This window comes from Stegostoma tigrinum, chromosome 8 (assembly GCF_030684315.1).
Source record: "Stegostoma tigrinum isolate sSteTig4 chromosome 8, sSteTig4.hap1, whole genome shotgun sequence".
Lineage (NCBI taxonomy): Eukaryota > Metazoa > Chordata > Chondrichthyes > Orectolobiformes > Stegostomatidae > Stegostoma > Stegostoma tigrinum.
Window position 1 is genome coordinate 33,379,571 of NC_081361.1, and position 24,555 is coordinate 33,404,125.

General features: G+C 41.4%; 1 protein-coding gene across 1 annotated transcript in view; it reads left to right on the forward strand.

The window, feature by feature from the left end:
• The window catches only part of LOC125456178 (regulator of G-protein signaling 5-like), a 40,868-nt gene that overhangs the window by 4,197 nt on the left and 12,116 nt on the right, over positions 1–24,555 (forward strand). The window contains exon 2 of the mRNA XM_048539011.2: positions 14,878–14,988. Within this exon, the coding sequence (XP_048394968.1) occupies positions 14,878–14,988 (111 nt within the window). The remainder of the gene's footprint in view (positions 1–14,877; positions 14,989–24,555) is intronic.

Consider the following 24,555-nt stretch of genomic DNA (forward strand, 5'->3'; position numbering starts at 1 on the left):
TGAATGAATAAAGGAAAAATAACTTGTGGTTTCGGTAGTTTGGGTACTGCATGACTTAGTCTTGGTCAGAGCCACTTTCAGTGCCTACAGTAGGTATATTTCAACACTCAAGGACAACCCTGTACAAGTCTGTGTTGGATTCTTGTGATTTCTTTATGATCGATTTGGTGATTTTCGTTGCCATCTTTCTATTTGATTGGGGATCGTGCAGAGATGATGTATAATGTTCCCAATCTTTCTTTCCAATCCTTTATGAAGTGGCTGAATTCTTCTGTCATGAATTGAGACCCATTGTCTCTCATCAGTGTCTGGAAGGCAGTAATGACTGAAATGTACTTTTGGGTATTCCTCAGTCTCACTAATAGTCATTTTTATCAGATGCTCTGATTCCCAGTAATTGTAACAGTAATAGATGGTGATAACATAATCAGTCTCTGTGAGTGACAGTGTCTACCCCAAACTTCCTTCATGGTCTACCTGAAATATGTCATCATGAGCTAGTTTAGCTTTGTTTGTTACAAGTGCCTCACTATCTGACGTGATCCTTAGTCCCATTGCTCCTGTTTGGTCAATAGTGGAATCCCCTCGCCTTTCTCAGATGAGTCTCAATTTCTTAAAGATTTGTGTGGATGATCTTCAATATATCTTATGTCTTCTGCTTAACGATAATGTCTCAATTTCTGTTGGACAAGACACCATCTCGGGCTATCACATCAGCTTGCAATGTCCAATATTCAGTTATAGCAACAGATGTGTCCTTGATGCTTTCAAATCATTCTTATACGCAAACATGTAATTTAAGAGCAGAAATAAACAATTTAGCCCCTCAAGCCTATTGTGACATTCAATAAGAACGTGATTGTTGTTGATTTTGTTTGTGCTTTGGAATCCAGATTCCCATCTACCCCCAATAAACTTTGACTCCATTGCCTAACAAGAATTTAACTATTTTTGCTTTAAAAATATTCAACGATCCTGTTTCCATCACCTTCCAAGGCAGAGTTCCAAATTTGCATAACCCTCAAAGGGAAAATAAATCTCCTTCTATCTATCTTTAAAGAGTTGGATTTTTTTTAACAGTGCCTCTAGTTCAGGACTTACTCACTTTCCACATCCATACTGTCAAGACCAAACAGCATCTTATAAACTACAACGAAGCTTCCCCTCACTGTTCTACAGTCCAGTGGAAACAAGCCCAATCAGTATAACCTATCCTCATTAGACAACCCACTCATTCTAAGTATCATTCCAGTAAACCTCTGAATTGCCTGCAATGCACATATCTTTCCTTACATAAGGAGATCAAAACCGCATTAAGCATTTGTGATGTGATCTCACCAATGCTCTGTAAAAGTGGGAGATAACATTCTTACTTTCAAGTTTAAATCTTCTCATAATAAAGGATAGTATTACATTAACCTTCTCATTGCTTGTTGCGCTATCATATTAACGTTTCTGAATCACACATTCCCATCACAACTTCCTGTAGTATTTGGAGAGTTGCATCATGTTGTACAGTTTGCTTGATTTTTACAAGATGTTTCTTTTTCAGATTCCACTGCTCTGCCGTGTTTGATGACTTCCAGAGCATATTGCTTCATGTTGAATCTGGAAAGTTTCACAATTTTATATTGGTATCCTCAATTTTTTTCTTAACAATACGCTGCTCTGGACAGCATGTTACAAATGTATTTGTATTTCCCTTGCTTAGTCAGATTTTGAGATGATATCGCTTCTGAAGTAACATTCTTTGCAGATGCTTAATCCCAAATAAATGTTTTGAGGAAGATACATTGAAGTAGCTTACAGTTGGACTCTGCTGTAACTTTATCTCTCCCAAACAGATATTGATTAAAATGCTCACGGTAAAAAAAAGGCCAGGCACACTTGGGTAGTCTAATTCAGTTTGTGCTAAATATCCTCTATACAAATACAACTGTTTGATCCTTCCTCTAAAGAGGTACTCCCAGCCCTTTCTCAGTGTCATCCCCTTACAAGTTGATTCCACATTGATATCCCAGAACCTTCACATTGTCATTATCGCTAGTTGTTTGATTCTGCGGTGAAAGCCACTTCTTATTGTGTGCTCCAATATTACAGTACATCATTAGCAGTGAGCTTGCTTAGAGGCTCACACTCCAATGATAACTACACTAAGAACTTTGCTAAATATTTCACAAATCCAACGAATTGTTGAACAGTTTTCACATCTATTGATCAATGCATCTCTGCTACAGCTCTCAACATGTCAGAGTTTGGGCAAAGTCCTTTGTTGGGATATAGCCTGTGTATTTGCCTCTAGGAATCTTCAAATGTATCTTTCTTTGTTCAGTTTCAGGTTCATCTGGTGAGCTCTGTCCAGAAGTCATACAACATTCTGATTGTGAGCTGGAATGGCTTCTTCCATTCTGTCTCCAAATCAATAGATTGACAGATCATCAAAATAGCTTCCACTCAGGGAAGATCACTGACTCACTCTGTAGTGATTGTAACAAAGTCGGCCAAGTTGGTGAGTTCCCTGATTGGGACTGTTAAGCTGATCCAGTTGGGGAGCCCTGGCTGGCAAATATAAATAAGAGTGTTAGCGGGTCTGTTGACTCTGAGAGCTGGATCAGTGTTATTTACATTCCACGCATAAATAAAGGCTGACTGGGTGATAGGATACTGGCCTCTGATATTTCTGTGGCAATGAGACAAAAGCACTCTTCTGAAGAAAGTTGCTCATAAAGTAGTCTTTGAGTTTGAGTAAGCATTTCTGGTATTATGCCGTTATTTAGGAAGCTTGACTCGTTCAATCCTGCCAGGCATGGGGCTCAGAATGTGGAAAGAATGTGTTTTATTTTTCTGAGCAAATGATACATTATCCTCTAGCTCCACACTGTGTGTAATATCTAAAGCAATGTGTAATTATCCTGACAGCTTGTGTACCTGCAGCTTTCTTGGTTATTAAGACCCTAACTTTTCCTAAGGCACCGAATAGTACACCCTTTGGAGAGTTGATGGATTTATTTAAGGAATCTTACGACCCCAAGCTTCCTCTATTTCCGACATGCTATTAGTTTTACATGGCAATTAACGAGCTGGGGAAATTGGAATTTTTAACCAAGTTAAGATGATTGGAAAAGACATATGACTTTGGTTTAACACTTAATGAAATGCTGAGGGACTGGTTGGTGCGTGGGATTAATGATGTAACCATGCAAAAGTGCCTACTAGCTGAAGCCCACCTGGGCTTCACACAGCACTACAACTGGCTTGATCATTGGAAAATGCAGCAAGTAGAGCCCATGAATTTCAGGGTTTTCGGATGGATGTGGACAACCTTACCAGCCTGACTGAGCTTAGAGAACACCACTTGAGTGAAGGCAATTGTGTGGCCTCACTCTGGACATGCCCTGAACCGAGGAACTGTAGCTCAGCTCCCAGCAAAACCCAAACAAAGCCAGGTATCGGCCAAACAGCTAAAATCTTCTCCACAATCCAGAGCCGCAGGCCATAGTAATTGCTGCCCGTATACAGGTTTGAGATTTTAAAAAAAACAGTCCCACCAGACCTAAATTGAGTAAGAGAACACGTAGGCCATTATCCAGGAGAGTGCACACCCTGAAAAGTCCACCTACATCTGGTTTGAAGCAGTTAAATTGCTTAGCAACATCCAAAATAAATGTCTGGTGACATGATCACCTAGTTCTAATGGACATCAGCCATTTCAGTGCTCGCAGATCCAGTCTTTAACAAAATTCGCACTGGGCCCCCAACCCTAATGTTTGTGCAAGATCTCAGCTAGACTGAGAACCTCTACGGGGGAATGGTTACAGATTAAGGGTACAACTTTGGTTCTGGTCTCTTATGAGAAGCAGCTGGTTCAGTTACAACTGATTTATAGTAAAAGGCTTGGTCCCAAGCCTGTTGGGGCAAAATTGATTGAGAAAGATTCAGCTGTATTGGCTCAACATTTTTGAATGAGAAAATGGTTGCCTGATTGAAGTCCTAACGAAATATGCAGAAGATTTTCAGTAAAGTCTAGCGACTACCAAAGGAGCCAAATCCATGTTGACCAGGATGTGGTACCACAATTCTGCAAGGCTGACACCAGTGCCATATGCCTTATGGCTAAAGTAGAGGCAAAAATCAGAAGGCTAGAAAGTGAAGGAATCATCAGGCCAGTCCAGCTTGTGGAATGGCAGCACCAGTCATACTGACCGTGAAGCCCAATGGGTTGGTTCACCTTTTGTTGAGCTTTTAAACAATTGGCAAACCGCTTTTAGCAGCTGGATAAATACCTGGTGCCCTGGATGGAGGATTTATCTGGCAGGGGGACTGTCCTTCACAAAGTTGGACATGAGCCATGCGCACTTGCAATTGCAGTTAGATGAGGATTCCCAGAAGTACGCTACCATTAATGCCCACAAGGGTTTGTCCCAATATGTGAGACTGACATTTGGGGTATTGCTAGCCTGCGTGATTTTTTTTTTCCTTCCAGTGGACGATTGAGAAGATTTTATAAGGCCGTAGTGCTTAGGTATTTCTCCCAGATGGGTGTACGCCTTATAAGGAAAAGCTGTGCGTATAGATATCTCAAGTGACCTACTTGGGCTGGAGTTGACAAGACCGGGTTATAGCTATTGAAAGATAAAGAGAGGATGATCAAGTGTGCCCCAGCTCCCATGTCAGTACTGGAGATTAGGTCTTTCATTGGGCTGGTGAACTATTAGGGAAGATTCATACATAACCTGGCCTCCATCCTCACACCTTTGCATCAACTCTTAAAGGATCAGCCTTGGAACTGGTGGTGTAGCCCAGCCATAGCCTTCAGGGAAGTGAAGAAACAGCTGTCATCCTCTAAGATGTTGACACACTATGACCCCAAGTGAAACCTGGCATTAACATGCGGTGGTCCAGTGGTGAGGAGTGCCCGTTAGCGTATGCATTCGGGACTTGGGGTAATACACAGCTCGTAAATACATCCGCATGGAAAAGGGAGGTTTAGTGTTCACATTTGGAGTCAGAAAGTTCCACGAATACCTTTTACAGATGCAAATTTGTAATAATAGTGGATGACAAAGCCCTGCTAGGTCCACTTAAAGAGAACAAGGCAGCGACGCCCATACTTTCAGGCTAAGTTCAGCAGTGGGGTCTAATATTAAGTACGTATAAGTACAAGTTGGAACACCATCAGGAGGCCATGAAGCAAATACAGATGCCTTGAGTCGCCTCCCATTGGCAGATATACCACCGGAGGTGCTGCAGCTGGAAGGGCCCATAATGGTTTCAAACTTTCAGGATGCACTTCCAGTGACAGCTGACAATATCAGGCTTTGAACACAAAGATCTGCTTCTGGCAAAACTGAAACAGCTGGCATTGATGGGGAAACCAAAAGGCCGTTGCAATCAGGATTGAAACTTTTTCAGACCGGGAGAACCAGATGAAAATAGAGGACGGCATATTATTATGGAGAGCAAGTATAGTTGCCCTGAGCAAAGTTTGAGCCAGATACTAGCTGAACTCCACCAGGGTCATTCGGGGGTTTCCAAAATGAAGACGTTGGTGAGAGGTAATGTCTGGTGGCCAGGCTTAGATGCAAACATTGGGCACTGCCCGACCAATGCTGCTGAGAGCCAGCAAGGTCCAAAATCACTGCCATCAGCTCACCCAAATTCATTGGAATGTGGTAAATTCTGGACTTGGTTACATGTTGACAATGCGAGTCCCTCCATAGGCTTAATGTTCTTAGTCATTTGTGCTCGTGCACTCAAAATAGCTGGACATGCATAGAGTTCATTCGTCAAACATAGGGGTAATGATAGAAATACTGCCTGCATCTTGTGTAATGCATAGACTTTGGAAATGTTGGTCACAGATAACGGACCATCATTTACCAGTAATTTGAGTTTTTCCTAAAATTGAATGATATTCATTTAAGGACAACTCCACGCCATCCATCATCCAATGGTCTGGCAGAAACAGCAGCTCAAACTTTGGCACACTTGAAGAAGCAATCTTCACTCGATACCAAACTATCCTGGTTCCTATCTGATTATGGGCCACACCTCATGCAACTATAGGGATAGCTCCAGCAGAGTTGCTATTGGGGAGAAGACCACGCACCAGGTTAAATCTGATCTTAATTGAACCACAAGGGGGTGGATAAAACAGCGTTAGGAAGCCAATGTGGGACAGAAGTCTCTGCTAAGCGAAACAGGCAGCAGAGGACGTAATTTTGTATAGGGGCCATGGGAATGGCCCTGCTTAGGTAAGGAGCATGGTCGATATGAGGTCAGGTCCAGTGATGTATAAAGTTCTGCAGGTGAGACAGCTCTGAACAAGCATGTGGACCATATGAAAGCTGCAAACCCACAAACGGTGCAGAAGCAAAATGTGCCTGGTTCCTCAACAGTCTTTCTAACTATTCTGGAGCCTACGGGTTTTTACTGTCCATCAAGCTTTGAAGATACCTCAAAATCTGAGATGGACATGGCAGATGCCTCAACACCTTGGCTGCCTGAAGAAGAGACTGAATTTCTTTCAAGACGTTCCTGGTTCAAGAGGTGAGCGACTGTGCATTACAGTTCGCCCATATCAGAGGCAGAGTTGGAGGAACTTGACCCAGTGCTAAAATGCTGCAGGAGGAGCTACAAAAAAAAGCAATTGGTCTGTGCCCTCAGACTCAGTGGGGATTGAGATATAGTAATTGTAATAATGTCAGCCAGGTGGACCTCACAGAATGTGAGTCCCCAGTTGGGTCTATTATTCTGCTCCAATCAAGGAGACATGGCTGTCATATGTAAACAGGAGTGTCAGAGGTTCTGTTCATGCTGAGAGTTGGCTCTGAGGGAGCTGAATCAGTGCCAAGGATTCTCCATATGTCACTGAAGAGTGACGTGGTGACTGGAAACTGGCCTCTGTGGAGTTATTTCAATCTCACGCTGTCTACATGAATTCACATGCCAATCACATGTCAAACAAATATAGTAGGACCTGCAGATGCTGGAGAATCTGAGATAACAAGGTGTAGAGCTGGATGAAAACAGCAGGCCAAGCAGCATCATAGGAGCAGGAAGGCTGACGTTTCGGGCCTAGGCCCTTCTTCAGAAAAAATAGAAGGCCCGAAACGTCAGCCTTCCTGCTCCTATGATATTGCTTGGCCTGCTGTGTTCATTCAGTTCTACACCTTGTTATCTCACATATCAAACAGATGGCTACAACTATCTGCATCTTCTAACCGGCATCCAAAATGCAATTTAAAAAGCGATTTTGCTTTCATCCAGCTTCAGTTGCCAGTAATCATCAGGTGTGGTAAAGCATCTTACCTTGGGAAACTGTGGCAAAATTTCTTCAGTGATTGGCACAGGTTAGTGAGGTCTCTTTGAAGGTTGGTTGAGACGTTTTGGATCAACATTAGTTTTCTAGTAAACCAAAAAACATCTGCGGATGCTGGAAATTAGAACAAAAACAGAAATCGCTGGAAAAACTCAGCAGGTCTGGCAGCATCTGTGGAGAGAAATCAGAGTTAATATTTTGGATCATAGAATCCCTACAGTGGGGAGACAGGCCCTTCATCCCAACAAATCCTCACCCTCCCTCCAAAGGGTATCCCACCCAGACTCATCCCCCCCACACCCTTCCCCTGTAAGCCTACATTTCCCATGGCTAATACACCTAATCTACACAGCTCTGCATACTACTGGCAATTTAGCATGGTCAATTCACCTCGCCTGCACATCTTTGTACTCAGGAGGGCTAACTGGAGCACCTGGCATAAATCCATGCTGACACAGGGAGAACGTGCAAACTCCATATAGACAGTCATCTGAGGGTTGAATGGAACCTGGGCCCCTGGCACTGTGAGGCAGCTGTACTAACCACTGAGAATTCTGAAGAAGGGTCGCTGCACCCCGAAATGCTAACTCAGTTTCCTGGGCTTTGATCATTGCTATCACTTGGCTAATTCAGATTTTGGAGCTGTCTTTAAGGCTGGCTTTGAATGCGAGCTGGAGTAGCTGGATTTTTTTCTCTCCTTTTAAAGCAGAGAAAGTTAAGAGGAGATTTGATCAAAATTAAGAACTATTGAATAGCACTAAATTCAAAACCATTTCCAATGACCTGAGGTGATTGATAACCAAAGGGCAGATTTAAAGTGAGGGAGAAAAATTCGATTCCGCTGACGGTAGATTTGTTTAGGCAATGGCTTGGGGTTAAGGTTAATATTTGGGATTCACTGTCTGTAAGGTCAATGCAGACTCAATGGCAACAAAGTATTATATGAGTTCTTGGGAGGAAAAAAAAGTAGGAGGTGATGTGGAGAATGTCCAAGGACAGGGCTAACTAGATTTCTCCATGAAGAAGCTACATGGAGCAAACTTAATTGACCATTGATGTGATCTTGATGTAAACGATCTACTAACAAGGTACGCAGAAAAAAAAGGTTTCAGTGATGCTCAGTAAGTGTGATAACTGCTATAGATTAAATTTTCCAAACTAACTGCACAGCAAGTTAGTTGTAGTTTTAGTTGTTTCTTTTATGGATATTGTAATAGTTGTGTCAATTATGTATCTGTTAATCCCATGCCAATGGTATAAACAAAAACCAGTTCAACCACTGTGCTGTAATTAAACGGAGAAGGCACTTTGTGGATAATAGCAATCAAGTTGTGGAAAATATCAGGACTTTGGGATCAGGCCTCCAGAGGGCAGTTAAAAATTAATAACATTGCTGTGGGTCTTAGGTCATAGTGCCAGACACCCGCGTTCGATTCCAGCCTTGTGTAGAGTTTGTACGTTCTCCCCTTGACTGTGTATGTTTCCTCCAAGTGCTTCAGTTTCCTCCCGCTGTCCAAAGATGTGCAAGTGAATTGGCCATGCTAAACAGCCCGATGAGTCCAGGGATGTGTAGGCTAGATGGATTAGCCATGGGAAATGCAGGGTTATGGGGATAGGGTGAGGGAATGGGTCGAGTGGATTTGGAGGGTTAATTTTTCAAAATATTTTAACTGAAAGGACAACAGAAAATACCAGCAAGCGAACTCTATTCCCTGAATGTTGGTGGAAACCAATGAACCACTATCTTTGTTAAAGTGGCTGAGATAAGGAAAGATTGTTGTGAAATCCCCTGGTACTCCTGATAGCAGATCTAAAACCTGCCCTGGAAAATTGAGCACATAATGGGAAATAATAACTTAAACAAAACTTTCAACTATGTCAACCAAAGTTGAGATTCCTTTAGAAAATAAACTTTTCCTTAGTTAAAATATACACAGTCAAAGTATAGTTTTATGCAAGACAAAGCTACTGATTGAAGCCCCTGGTAAAGTGCCAGAATGGAAACATTGATCGCTTTTGTCACCCTGTCAATTGTATTTTCAGAAATGTTTCATAAATTTAACATTTCTAAATGCATTAATTATAAAAATATAAACCATCAACTTGCAATTCTTATGTAACCAATGGTTCTGGTAATCCATAAACAAATTCCAGTTCTTGATTTGGTAATTGATGGCATGCGAGCATTTTGTTTGTGTTGATATTTGTCTTGTCGGAGCGTGAGTTCCTGAAATTGCAATTGGTGTGACTTGGCATTACAATTGCCCTACAGGATTCTTAGCCTACCTGGGTTTGCCTTACTTTTATACTTTAATTCCTTTGTAATAAATGTAAAAAACATTGCTCTTCTAATTGCTTGTTATTCCTGCATGTTAACCTTTTGGTTTTAGTAAAACAAATCACATCAGATTTCTTTAAATTCCTAAACTTCCCAGTTCCTATGTTTTAAAGTGTAACCTGCTTTTCTATTATTCCTACCAAAGTATGGATAATTTCAAACTTTTCCACATGTATGCTGTCACCTGCACATATATGCATTTTGTTGTTGTCCGCAGTCAGTATGAGATCTGTGGAATTTCTGATTTTTGGAGTGATATGTCCTAAATTAGATAATTTCCAGCAGCAGTTTTGGCAAATTAAAAAGTAACAAGATTACTTATTATCACGAACATGTCTTAGAGATTTTTAACTTTGACTTTTCATGCAGACTGTCTCACATACAAAGGAAATAGAAAAGAAGGATGTACAATTGAAAGTTATATTGAGTTCAGTCTCTTGCAAAGCAAGCCTGAATTGATGATTTAGGTGAAATGGAAGTCTGAAAGAACCAGATGGTTTTTCCACCAGTATGATGTTTCTTGTAGTTGAGTTTCCATGATTGAAGAATCAGCTGATGAGCTTACAGATGGAATAGATTTGGGATATTCCTTCTCCCTGATTCAAAGTATAGCTATTTTACCTGGGCTTCATTGTCTTTGGACCGGTTTCTCAGATGATCATCGGATTGTATCTCTTGTGGTATCACTGTCGGTGTTTTGAAGTCAGAAATCACAAGACACCAAGTTATAGTCCAACAGGTTTATTTGAAAACACAAACTTTCGGAGCCTTAGTCCTCCTTCAGGTGTTAGTGAGATCAAAGGGTCACACCATTGATGAGGATATACTAAACAAACCTAGGATGCTGTTAACTGTTTCATCAGTTAGAAGGATTTGATTGATTAATACGTCTATGTAAATCCGCGAATTCCTTTAAAGTCATGGTCCTGAGAGAACTAAAGGTTACCTGGTGTTGTGTAATTTCTCACTTTGCTCACTCAAGTCCAACACCAGCACCTCCACATCACGTCTGTGTTTGAACAGCATCTTCTGTTACTTTTCAAAGCAGGCAAAAATGTATCTGTCTTTACTTTGTAACCTACTTTCACAAGCTCAAAGTCTTCCCTTCGAAATAGGTACTGCATTGGCCTATACATTGTAGTCTACTATCCATACTATTTTTGAGTTAGTTAAGCTTTCTTAATTGAATTCCCGTTCAATTCAAATGACCCTTTGTGTGGCTGTAAAAGACACTTAGTTTCAGTAGTCTGTGGAGTGTGCTTACATGTGATGACTTCATCCTGAACAGAAGGGCCTTGCGAACATCACAGAAATATATTTTATTCACAACATCTGTTTTTAAAAAAGGGAGAATTCAGAAAGTCTGATTGCATTGGTGCACAGCTTTTAGGTTTTCTGTGGGGAGAAATATTTATTTTTTTCTCTAATTTTAAAAATGATCTTGCCTTCAATCGCCCAGTGCTAGATCGTGCTCACTACTTCAACTTGGCCATTTTGTCTAACCCATGTCTTAATGCTGCTGGTTGTCCAAGGATCTGCCTGGTTTCCTCAGCAAAGTTGTTCCAGGACCTGCCATGTCTGCAGTTCTCCTCTACCACTGGAATGAAGAAGGTGGGCTGCTCCCTACCGCCTGGCTACATTTAGTGCCACTGTCTGGACTCTAATTAGGGCACTGGTATTTCAAATTGGCGTTGTGTCAGCAATGCAATTGAGGCAAGGGTGCAGCACCCAGAATTCATCTGAGCATTAGGATGACTTTGAAAAGGCAACATTTAAAAGTAAATCAGACTGCCGGTTGAAGGAAGCAGCAAGGAGGGGCTATGAGCTTGATTTGTACAAGACCCAGCATGATGCTTATTCACTGGATGAGTGGATGGAAGGTTAAGAACGATGGTTAGTTCTAGCCCTCCCCACCCATCCATGAGCTGCCTGACCCGTACAATACACTAGATGGGCAGTGGGGTCATGTATTTATCAGGATCCAGCTGTGCATACATATGGCTGCTACATTTTTCATGCCTTTACGTTCCATGCTCTGGAGAATCCCTCACACAGTCAATATATCAAACTTGTATATCATACAGGATGCTCAGGTGGTGTCTGCATTCGTCTGTAGGAAACAGGCAAAAGTCCCTCAGGACACACATCTTTTCTAGCAGAGTGGAAACTTTGCCAACATTGACAAATAGCAGGCATTGAGAATATGACTGACTTTAGCAAACCATGTCACCTTTTACACCAATTCCAATGACAATCGAGGGGTAATTTTGATTATTCAGCCTGTCAAAATGGGGCCTCATGTGCTGTTTCTTTCTGCTCATCCATTTGGGGAAGTTGCATGGTCATAGACATAGAGGCTGATTGTATGGACATTTAAGTTTTGCAAGTAGAGTGTTAGTTCCTGTAATAGTCACTGTTTGTTGATCATAGGTAAATAAAGATGAGCTGCAGGTTAAAATCCATTCGGAAGACAGGTAATATTACAAGCATAAGCTTTAGGAGCAGAAGTAGGCCGTTCAGCTCTTCAAGCCTGCTCCGCCATTCAATAAGATCCTGATTTATCTGTTTGTGTTGCAAATTCCATGTTCACGTCTACCTCCAATCATCTTTTGATTCCCTTTCCAATCAAGAATCTATCTAACTCTGCTTTAGAAGTATTCAATGACCCTGTGTCCACCATCCTTCTGAGGCAGATAATCTGATCTATTCCTGCCTGAAATATATATTATAATCATTGAATTAGATTTTCCAAGTTCCTTTTGCACCCAGACCCATGTATTGTCAATGAACTGGTCTCTAGAGGTATATATGAGAGCAGTATCATTGTTGTTTGCACAAAGAACATTTTTAATCATGGAAATTTTTATCATGATGAACAGGAGTTCAAGGTGATAAATCATGCTTTTGCATTCGCATTCCTTTCTATTCTAGGGATTAATTGCAAGGTGTTCATTATTTTTCTGCATTAAAAAAGAAGTTTATACTTCAACTCTGATAGTAAAGACCATTTGTATATATTAATCTAGCACAGGATTAAAATACCTCCATATTTGGATGTTGTACATTCAGTTTATATTAAAATCCTTCCTGAATTAACATCAAAACCTTGACTTGAGTCTCAGAAGCAGTGGGTACTTTTGTTTTAACGGTCCAATTCATTGGCTAGAGATAAGCTTTTGCTCTGCAGCAGCTCTGAGCTGGTTATGGAAAGCTGAAATCCAAGAAAAAGAGCATGCTGGAAACCATGCAACGGATCAGGCAACATCTGAAGAACGAGAAATAGAGGTGTAACAAAAGATCATCGACTTGAACCATTTACTCTGTTTCTTTTTCTTTAGCTGCAGCGTGACCTGCTGAGTTTTTCCAGCATTTTTGATTTTATTTCAAATTTCCAGCAACTTCAGTCATCTGCTTTGGTTCAGAAATTGTTGATCGCACACTGTTTAATAGTGGCTGACAAACAGCAAAGATCACTACAGACTTAACACCTGTTAAGAGGCTGTAGTACAGAATAGGACAGTTATAACTGGAGTGCACCATTTGCTAATTACCAAGCTGTTAGAGAGGTTGCCACTCTCCCAAGTCTTGATAAAATTCGTTCCATTTGTTTGTCCTAAACTGGAAGCACATATCTTTGTGTTATTAGCAGCTCACATACAGCAACGAAGTAAGAAATTTAGCCCAACAACTTCACTGCAATGTTCATGCTCCTGATGAACCTCATCCCACTCTCCTTCATCTGAACCAACCAACATACGCCTATATTTTTTAACTTGCTCAACTTTATCTTGTTTCCCTTTTAAAGAGTTTGGGACATATATGTTATATCTGGAGTTTATGGGAGATTTCCCATCAGTTCAGTTGTAGCTTATTTGCCCAGAGCAGTCATCAGTAACAATGACATTAAATGAATTTCGTAATCATTGCATAAAATGACCCTCACGTGCGTGTAAGTATTATGACTCTTACTGCCAAGGAAAATATTATTCTCAGTCAGGAAAGATATTACTCCAAGAAGAGTATTGCCAGTATTATTGCCACTCTTCATTACAATGCCATCAATAGTTTGGAATTGTTTTCCTTCTGGCCTGTAATAAAGAACATACATTTAATATCTGGTTTCAATAAACTGCGTCATCTCGGGCAGCAGTGTGATATGATAAAAATCTCCTTTCTTGTGAAATTGGCCACAATCCCCTTCTCCATGAAGGTGTTCACTAGATTTCAGTCCAGTCGACGACTTATAACCTAAAAACAGGGAAATGAGGGAGGCAATTCTGCTAAGTAACTGGAGTTTCATACCCATGTTAATATCCTAATTAGTAAAAAGTCATGTCTGTAAATGTTACCCGTACTGATTTCAAGGCAGTAATGTAACTCAATAAATCAAAGAGCTGACATTCATCTTTTGATATACTCACCACCAGACTCATTTTTAAAAAGAGCTTAAGGAAAAATAGATCATTTGACCCAGTTGGTGTGTGCCAGTATATCTGTTAATGCTCCACAGAAGCTTTCTCCAGTCCTACTTCCCTTACCACAAAAGATTCTTCTTATTCAAAGGAATATGAGGATATCTTGTCCCTCCTATCATTATGCACTGCATCACAATTCTTTCGTGTTTATAGGTTGAAACCCAAAACATTGACTTTGCAGCTCCTCTGCTGTCTGATCTGCTGTGCTTTTCCACCCTCACACCTATAGCTATTTACATTCCCACATTGCAAGTTTACTAGTTTCTTCTTGAGCTTCTTCCTCGTATTTACTGCATTCCCCTAAATTAGTGTCCTCTGCAAACATAAATGTTGTACTTTTGCTTGAGCCCAAAGCAATGTAAATGACAAAGAGCAGTGGTCCAGCAATGCTCCTTGTGGAACTCCACTTTCCATCTTTTGCCAGTGAATAGTGACTTTTAACTCTTACAGTGCTTTTCCTTGCTTTACAGCCAGATTTTAAGTTTGTGAGGTTATAAATAAGGCCTTATGGTAAGCAAATGTAGACATCTAAATTGATTTGAGATGATTCAATTTGTAGAAAGAATGACATTTTCATGGGAGTTGAAGAGCCAGATAAACATCAAAATAGTCTCTGTTTAGTCATGCTCGGAGACAACTGTCCAAATTTCAATCCACCAACTCTTTGACTTATTACATTTGGAAATCTAATCTTTCATGAAGTAAACAGCCAACAACATTCATTTTTCTGCTTTATTTTACAGGGCCAAAGAAATAAAAACGAAACTAGGCATTCTGCTGCAGAAGCCGGAGTTGATCTCTGAGTACATCATCCCGTACTCTGATAAAGCTGAGAAATCAGCCAAGCCCCACAGGTAATAGATGATAGTCAAGAAAATTTATTAGAATCACAAAGTAGACGTTCTTCTATCCATTAAACATTTGTGTATAATTGTTATCGTTTGATAAATCCATGTTGGTTCTCTTGTATTAAATCTCTTCAAATGTTATTGAAATGATGGCCCATTGTATTCACTTTTTGACAGGAGAAAAACCATTTGCTAAAAAATGAATTTGACAACGTCTACACAAAATACTTAAAGGTTTGACCCTCTTGTTGATTTTAGACTAATCTGTACTGAACAGCTCTAATAAGCACTTGACTTATTACGGTTGTTATTGTGAGCAAACAATGTTGCTCACAAGTTAAAATAATGTGTTGCTTTGAGTCAAAATCTCAAAGCCTAAATAATCTAAGGCTGTTATCAACACTGTCCCATGACTAGAAGAGATCTGGCTATTTCCTTAACACCACTGATAACGTTAACACAGACAACATGGTGTACTGGTTGAAGAAGATTAAATATATAGCTGTAACTTTTCAATAAGAAATTGCTGAGCCTTTCCAGCAATCTCTCTATTTATGTTTAGAAAATCACAGTTGGGAGGTGGCATTAAAGAAACAGGAGTATTGTCATTTCCTGAGAAAATAGATGGGATAACTTTAAAAAGCTCAAAGCATTACTGTTCCTACTGAGGACTTCTTTGGATTTAAACAAGATGCTTAATTCTTTCCAAAAACTGCAAAAGCATTTGAATGCAATTTTAACAAATTAGCTATTGTCGTGGGCACCACGTAGAGTTCAGGAGTACATCTCCCAGCCTATTTTGCAAAACATTGTTCCTGATTTTTTACTCATTTCGGCCCCGACTCAAACAACTTTTGGGGCATTTTTCATCTTTAGGATGTATTGAGTCCGTGGGAGGATGCGTTGTTAACCCATTGACGCTGAAAGGAGGCACAAGCATTTTATTGCTTGGCTTTCACACACTCAAACAAGGCAAGCTGGAAGCATTAAACACGCTGCTAATAGGCAATTGACCACTTTGAAATCCAGCAGGGGATCGAGTCAACACGTGCCAGCAGTTCAAGGGCAATAGCACCAAAGCTCTCAGCAGCAAAGTTGGAAACTAACCTTATTTTAGGCTGCAGGATGCATAACGCTCCCAAGACAGGGGAAAAATGGTCGCATTATCTGCTCCCAGATCTCCCTTGCAACCCTGCTAGAAATGCCTGTCTCGCCCATGCTCATGAGCAGGCTGAGGAACAACATATGTTCGAACAAATATGGTGCTGAAACTCTGATATTATTTACTTATTACACAGAAGTCCTGCTTATTTTCAACATTGGCTATGTAAACTGAAGGTCAACTAAAAATCAGAATTATGGACCTCCAATAGCAAAGCTTTTATTCTCACTCCACTTTTATGCCCAGGTTTCACACAAAGGCAAGGGATTATTGAGATAGATACATGCACTTAGAGTCAAAGAGTCATGCAGCATAGAAACAGACGTTTCAGCTCAACTTGTCTGTGCCAACCAGGTTTGCTAAACTGAACTAGCCCCATTTGCCTGTATTTGGTCCATGTCCCTCTAAACCTTTGCTATCCACGTACCCATCCAAACAATATTTAAATGTTGTGACTGTACCCACTTCTACCAATTCCTCAGGCAGCTCGTTCTATAAATACCCCATCCTGGATGAAAATGTTGCCCCTCAGGTACCTTTCGTTTCTTAAATAAAAATCAAAAGAACTGTGGATGCTGAAAATCAGAAACAAAAACAGAAATTTCTGGAAAAGGTCCATAGTTCTGGCAGCATCTGTGGGGAGAAAGCAGTGTTAATGTTTCGGGTACAGTGACTCTTCCTCAGAACTGTCTATAAAAATGGCATGGAGCGAGGTCCGACTGGTTCTGTTTCACCGGACCTGAAACATTAACCCTGATTTCTCTTCACAGATGCCACTTGACCTACTGTGTTTTCCAAGCAATTTCTGTTTTTGCCTTTTATATCTTTCCGCTCTCACCTTAAACCTATGCCCTCTAGTTTTAGACTCCCCTACCCTGGGGAAACGATCTTAGCTTGTCTATGTTTCCCATGACTTTATAAATGCCTATAAGGTCATCCTTCAGCCTCCAACTCTTCAGGGTAAAAACAATCCCAGCCTTTCCAGCCTCTTCTTATAGATAACCCCTTCAAGTGCAAGAAATTCCAACATAGGGCTTGATGCAGCTAACTAATAATTTATGTTAAGTAGATGAAGATCAGAGTGCAAGGATTAAACCAGTATTTACAAAAAAGACTGCTGAGCTTGAGATTTGAGACATGGCTGCTTTGAACTGGGTTATTTCTGATTTTGCTAATAGACATAGGCTTGAAGTCAACAACTATTTCTTTACCATTCCATCTTAGACTGTCACCAGGAGCTAATTATGGTGAAAGTTGGAAATGTGACTGCAGGCCTATCTAGATACATTCCAGGTACATTTTGGTACTTTTATTTAGACTTTAGATGGATTTAATCCCCAACTAGTTAGTCTATTCACTTTGTAAATTCCTGACTGAATTTGATTAACCAAGCCAATTTGGATCATTCAAAATTACAGTGAATAATAAGAACATACGAACATAAGAAATAGGAGCAGGAGTCGGCCCTCTGGCTCATCAAGTCTACGCGGCCATTCAATAAGATCATGGCTGATCTTTTCATGGACTCAGCTCCACTTACCTGCTCACCATAACTCTTAATCCCTTAACTGTTCAAAAATCTATCTTTGCCTTAATGTTAATCTTTAGAACAGTTATTTTAGCTTTCCAAGAACTTTAATTTCCTCCTGAATTACATCCATAATAGAGCACGGTTTCTGGATGATTGGATTTTCAGAAATCTGAAATAAGATGTTTTGAACTTTAACAAGAATAATGCAAATTCAACTTCAAGCTTCGTCCTTAATATCTGAACATAACCTGTTTTTGCTATATGTGATTTCTTCACTGGAAACTGAAACGGCCAAGCAAAAATCTAAAAGCTGGTATGACAATAATTAGCTGCTTTCGTATCAAGGAACTCTGGAACATTCCGTTAAAGAATTGCAGAAACTGTTCAAAGCAGAGGATGGCGTGTTATTACATATGGTGCGTTTAATCAGTTAGAGGTCATCCGGTGTTTGGTGAACGTTGTGCCATGAATATGCATTCCTAAAGCTGCAGGTCTCCTGGAATATTCCTCCAAATATTAGAGACTTAAAAAAAAAAGCAGCTTTCATCAGTAAAACCAAAGTGAGCACAGGGAAGTTCTCCAAGATTTTTCTATTCCCCCAGGGAAATCTCTCACAGCAACTGGCCACACCATTGTAGCCATAACAAGATCAGGAAGTCAACTTGTGTTGAATTATGTATTGGGCATGTTCAGTCGCTCTCTGTTAAACAATTATATGGAAACTCAAGTCTAATAACAAAAGATTTGAGACAAACTGATTAGCTTCATCACAATAACATTTCACAGTCACAGGAAATGAATTACTTATGAATAAACTTGCCAACTAATATGGCACAGAGCAAGGTCCCACAAGTGGCCATAAAATAAACAGCTGTATTATCTATAAACAGAAATTGCTGAAAATACTCAAGCAGCACTGATGGAGCAAGAAAAAAAATAACAGGCAGAACTTAATACAAGTTAAAAGGCAGATTCAGAAGCAAGGGTCTGTTTAATCTTTAGTAGAAGGGTTTGGTCGAGATGCCACAGCCTTCTAGCTTTGCTGCAATGAGTTTTTTTCAGAGATAATGGGAACTGCAGATGCTGGAGATTCCAAGATAATAAAATGTGAGGCTGGATGAACACAGCAGGCCAAGCAGCATCTCAGGAGCACAAAAGCTGACGTTTCGGGCCTAGACCCTTCATCAGAGAGGGGGATGGGGGGAGGGAACTGGAATAAATAGCGAGAGAGGGGGAGGCGGACCGAAGATGGAGAGTAAAGAAGATAGGTGGAGAGGGTGTAGGTGGGGAGGTAGGGAGGGGATAGGTCAGTCCAGGGAAGACGGACAGGTCAAGGAGGTGGGATGAGGTTAGTAGGTAGCTGGGGGTGCGGCTTGGGGTGGGAGGAAGGGATGGGTGAGAGGAAGAACTGGTTAGGGAGGCAGAGACAGGTTGGACTGGTTTTGGGATGCAGTGGGTGGGGGGGAAGAGCTGGGCTGGTTGTGTGGTGCAGTGGGGGGAGGGGATGCACTGGGCTGGTTTAGGGATGCAGTAGGGGAAGGGGAGATTTTGAAACTGGTGAAGTCCACATTGATACCATATGGCTGCAGGGTTCCCAGGCGGAATATGAGTTGCTGTTCCTGCAACCTTCGGGTGGCATCATTGTGGCAGTGCAGGAGGCCCATGATGGACATGTCATCAAGAGAATGGGAGGGGGAGTGGAAATGGTTTGCGACTGGGAGGTGCAGTTGTTTGTTGCGAACTGAGCGGAGGTGTTCTGCAAAGCGGTCCCCAAGCCTCCGCTTGGTTTCCCCAATGTAGAGGAAGCCGCACTGGGTACAGTGGATGCAGTATACCACATTGGCAGATGTGCAGGTGAACCTCTGCTTAATGTGGAATGTCATCTTGGGGCCTGGGATGGGGGTGAGGGAGGAGGTGTGGGGACAAGTGTAGCATTTCCTGCGGTTGCAGGGGAAGGTGCCGGGTGTGGTGGGGTTGGAGGGCAGTGTGGAGCGAACAAGGGAGTCACGGAGAGAGTGGTCTCTCCAGAAAGCAGACAGGGGAGGGGATGGAAAAATGTCTTGGGTGGTGGGGTCGGATTGTAAATGGCGGAAGTGTCGGAGGATAATGCGTTGTATCCGGAGGTTGGTAGGGTGGTGTGTGAGAACGAGGGGGATCCTCTTGGGGCGGTTGTGGCGGGGGCGGGGTGTGAGGGATGTGTCGCAGGAAATGCGGGAGACGCGGTCAAGGGCGTTCTCAATCACCGTGGGGGGAAAGTTGCGGTCCTTAAAGAACTTGACCGTGGGGGGAAAGTTGCGGTCCTTAAGTTTTTCAGGCAGCTTTCCCACCCGGGGCTCCATTGGCAGCCTCACCTTGCTGGGCTGGGAGGAAGTCACGTTATCAAGGAGGGCAGTCTTCAGGTGACAGTGGTAGCCTTTACTGAAATGCACTCTGTGCTCACCTAAGAGACCCTACCACTGGAAGGTTGACGGTTGGGGAATGGCACCCAAGGAAGTCAGCTGTCTGCTTTGTTTTAGATCTCCCTCCCCACCTCAGTCAGCATGTCAATCCTTGGAAACTCCATCTCACTTTACCTAGCTCTCTTCAAACCGAATTCTCTGACTAGGTCCCAGGACAGTATTGGCAGTGGCCACTTCTTTTAGATACAGGCCATATAAATCCAGGCTCTCAGAAGTCAGGTCAGCGTGGGTGTCACAAGGTTTCATTTGGATAACAAGCCCCCTGCTTACCACAGTCAATTCCACCTGTATTTCAGGTCAGCGCCCTTCCATCAGACCTCAGAAGAGATGGAAATTTGAACAAGTGCAATGACAGGGAAAAATGGGAGAGGCAGGAAGAAAGATTTTGGTTTCATGGTTTTAGTTGCGGAACTAGTGGTAGAGAAGACATCAGGCTCTTGCTTTTCTTCAAATATAACTTGCAGCTAAAAAGCATCTCCTCTGGAAGGTGTTCCCCGCTTCCTCAGCACAACGCAAAAGCGTCAGCCAAGTCTGTATACTCAGGTCTGAGAATAGGGTTTGAACCTCTGAATTTCTGGCTTGGAAGCGAAAGCGTAACCCAGTGAGCAACCCTGATACATGTAATTAAAAGGACTGAGATGCAGCAAAACAGATTCTCATGTTTTCAGTTACTTGGCACAAACACTGTTGCCTGAAGGGAACAGTTTGTGTTTTAACAGATTACAGCAAATAAAACCACATTGCATTCACAACAATCCCCTGAAGCAAGTTGCATAAGTGAATTACTGCTGAGCTGCATCTCCTGTTTTTCTAAGTGGTTAAGCATCGCTGTTACGGATTATTCCATGTACAAAATAATGGAAAAACAAATGACGATCATTTCACATTATCTGTTGATGTTAGATGGAGGTCACATTGAGATAAAGCTGCAAATTTACAGAGAATATCACAGATCTGTCTCTTAGATCATTACAAACAGCTTACTTAAACCCATATAGATTACTAGAAGGCACAAGCAAGCATCATGTTAGTTGTCCAATTAAGATTGCATTTGTAGAATTCTATCAACCCAAAGAATAATGGATGATTTGAGTGAGAACCCAGCCATTACTTTTTTAATCTGTTCCCTTGCAATGAGTGAAATTTGCCTTGCCTTCAAAGGAATAAGTTAATTTCTTTTATTCCACTAACAAAACACACTAACAAGGTATTGACTCCTTCAGAATCCATGTTCATTTTACGTTGAACTCCATGCAATTTGCTGATGCCACACAAACTCTAGTGAGGACAGTTGAGTTCAGTATGAATACCTGAAGAAAACAAACATATTCTATATGGCTCCCGAAAGTCCTTAGTATTTATACCTGACTTGAAAAGCAAACTGTACCTATTGCTAGCATGCTACAAACTGTTGCAGAAGACAAGTAACTCTTCTGTGCAATCATACCAGTGGTTTACCTACTACACCTGATAATTAGTAAAATGTGAGGCTGGATGAACACAGCAGGCCAAGCAGCATCTCAGGAGCACAAAAGCTGACGTTTCGGGCCTAGACCCTTCATCAGAGAGCTCCTGTGCTCCTGAGATGCTGCTTGGCCTGCTGTGTTCATCCAGCCTCACATTTTACTATCTTGGAATCTCCAGCATCTGCAGTTCCCATTATCTCTCTTACACCTGATAATTAGTTGGGCCCTTAAATCATCAAAGAAAGTAATCTGGAAGCAGCAAACCGTTTAAGTCACAATACCACATTTTGGTGATGAAAGTACAGCACCATCCTCTTGTAAGCTATACTACTAATAACTGGAATCAACTAGAGATAAAACAATTGGGTTTTTGAAATGAAATTCTAATTGTTATGCACTGGTGCAAAGTTAGATTTAAGTCCTGCTGATCATTTTTTAGGTTTGAACCATGTTGAAAGAACAATCTAAAATCTTTTACTGCCGTAAAGATGTGATTTAAGCAGTACTGAGGATGGGGAGTGTCAGTACTATCAACCCCAGTAAGTGAAATGGATTTTCCCCATTCGGGAGCTACTTTGTAATTCCTCAGACACAAAGCTGCAGTTTTGCATATTCATTGTTTCTAACTTTCCAACGATTCTATACAATTGGCATTGATGTAAATAATCTTTGTTTACAACGTTATAGAGTGTGATTGTAACCTGTCAGCATTTATGAACACCTAATGATGTAAGAAAATAATTAAGGATCTTTCCAACGAACCACATTTCTGTATCTGCACCTTTTAATGAACCTGTTTCGCTGTTGCTGGAACATGAAAGCAAGCTGCATTGATGCTGCATCCAACATTATGTATGGTGCATTTTATTAAAGCTTAGCAACAACAACCCAAGCCATTACAGTAATCAGTAATCATCATGGAGCAAATAAATAGAAAATCAGAACACCTTTAAAAAAGTAGAAGTAGAAGAGAAACAGCAAATTGGACATAGTTAAAAAAATATTTTTAAGGAAAAGGGGTGAATGATATAAATTATCAACGGAGCGTGCAAGTATTTGGGCCAATTGAACTTAAAACATAATTTTCTGTAATGCTCTTTCTAAAATGCAATTATGTGACTTGTGCTTTGGCTGTCTTTGTTTTTGTAAATTTGTTACATACCTAGACTTTTTGAGCTATGTGGTGCAACGGATTTGTGTCCATTAGAGGTGTTCTGTTTTCAGTATCTGTTCACGTTCTTCCCACTGGTATCACTCTATCACTCCCCATTCGATGGTTTTAAAGACCTTCAAACAGATAGAGCCAGGAATATGTATAATTAATCAATACTGTTTCCCACAGGGAAAACATATTATGACAATGTTGCAAATACTTTACAATTCTGAGCAAATGTTGAACTCCGATATGGCTGCTGGTAACAGCTGTTTGCATTTTAGAAAGCAACAGAAGGCAGTGAAGTTGATTTCTTTCAGTTAACAAGTACTTCATGACTATAGTTTGCTTTACTCATTTCCAGATTTTGTACAATCCTTAGCCAGATTGTTCTAATTACAGAATATTTATTAAACGGAAAAACCAAGGGCTGTGAACATTTGCCCAATTTATTTCCAAAATCACAACTGCGAAGTCGCTACGCTGTAAATAAATGTACCTCTCCTCGTTCCCGTTTAAGGCTTAAGCTGAACAACTTTCCCATACCCAGAGGTACACCCATGTTCACAGGTGACCCTGAACTGACTGTATTTTTTCAGGCAGTCCATTTCTGTTAAGTGTTTTTAGTTTCCAGATTGCCAAAGGAATGTTACAATTTTGGAAGGAAATATGCAATTACATTTTTGGTATTGAGGAAAAACTACAATTCCTAATCCTGTCAGTGCTTTAATGGATTGATTAATTTATTGTTGACTCATGTATTGAAATACAATGAAAAGTGGTATTTTGCATGCTATAGGGGCAGATCATACCATGCAAAGTGTATGAGGAACAGTATAGAATACAGTGTTACAACTGCAGAGAAGGTACAGCGAGAGAGATCAGAAATAACATTTGAAACGTCCTTTCAAAAGTCTGAACACTGTGGGGATGAAGCTATTCTTGAATATGTGTAAAGGTGTGTTCAATCTTTTATATTTTCTGTCCGATGGAAGAAAGTATAACCAGGGTGGGAGGTGTCTTTGATTATGTTGGCTGCTTTCCTGAGACAGCAGAACGTACAGATGAGTCAATTGATGGAATGTAAGATAATAAAGTGTGGAGCTGGATGAACGCAGCAGGCCAAGCAAGCACAAAAGCTGACATTTCGGGCCTAGACCCTTCATCAGAGAGGGGGATGGGGTGAGGGTTCTGGAATAAACAGGGAGAGAGGGGGAGGCGGACCGAAGATGGAGAGAAAAGAAGATAGGTGGAGAGGAGACTTTAGGTAGGGAGGGGATAGGTCAGTCCAGGGAAGACGGACAGATCAAGGAGGTGGGATGAGGTTAGTAGGTAGGAAATGGAGGTGCGGCTTGGGGTGGGAGGAAGGGATGGGTGAGAGGAAGAACAGGTTAGGGAGGCAGATACAGGCTGGGCTGGTTTTGGGATGCAGTGGGGGGAGGGGATGAGCTGGGCTGGTTGTGTGATGTAGTGGGGGGAGGGGACGAACTGGGCTGGTTTTAGGATGCGGTGGGGGAAGGGGAGATTTTGAAGCTGGTGAAGTCCACATTGATACCATTGGGCTGCAGGGTTCCCAAGCGGAATATGAGTTGCTGTTCCTGCAACCTTCGGGTGGCATCATTGCGGCACTGCATGAGGCCCATGATGGACATGTCGTCTAAAGAATGGGAGGGGGAGTTAAAATGGTTCGCGACTGGGAGGTGCAGTTGTTTATTGCAAACCGAGCGGAGGTGTTCTGCAAAGCGGTCCCCAAGCCTCCGCTTGGTTTCCCCAATGTAGAGGAAGCCACACCGGGTACAGTG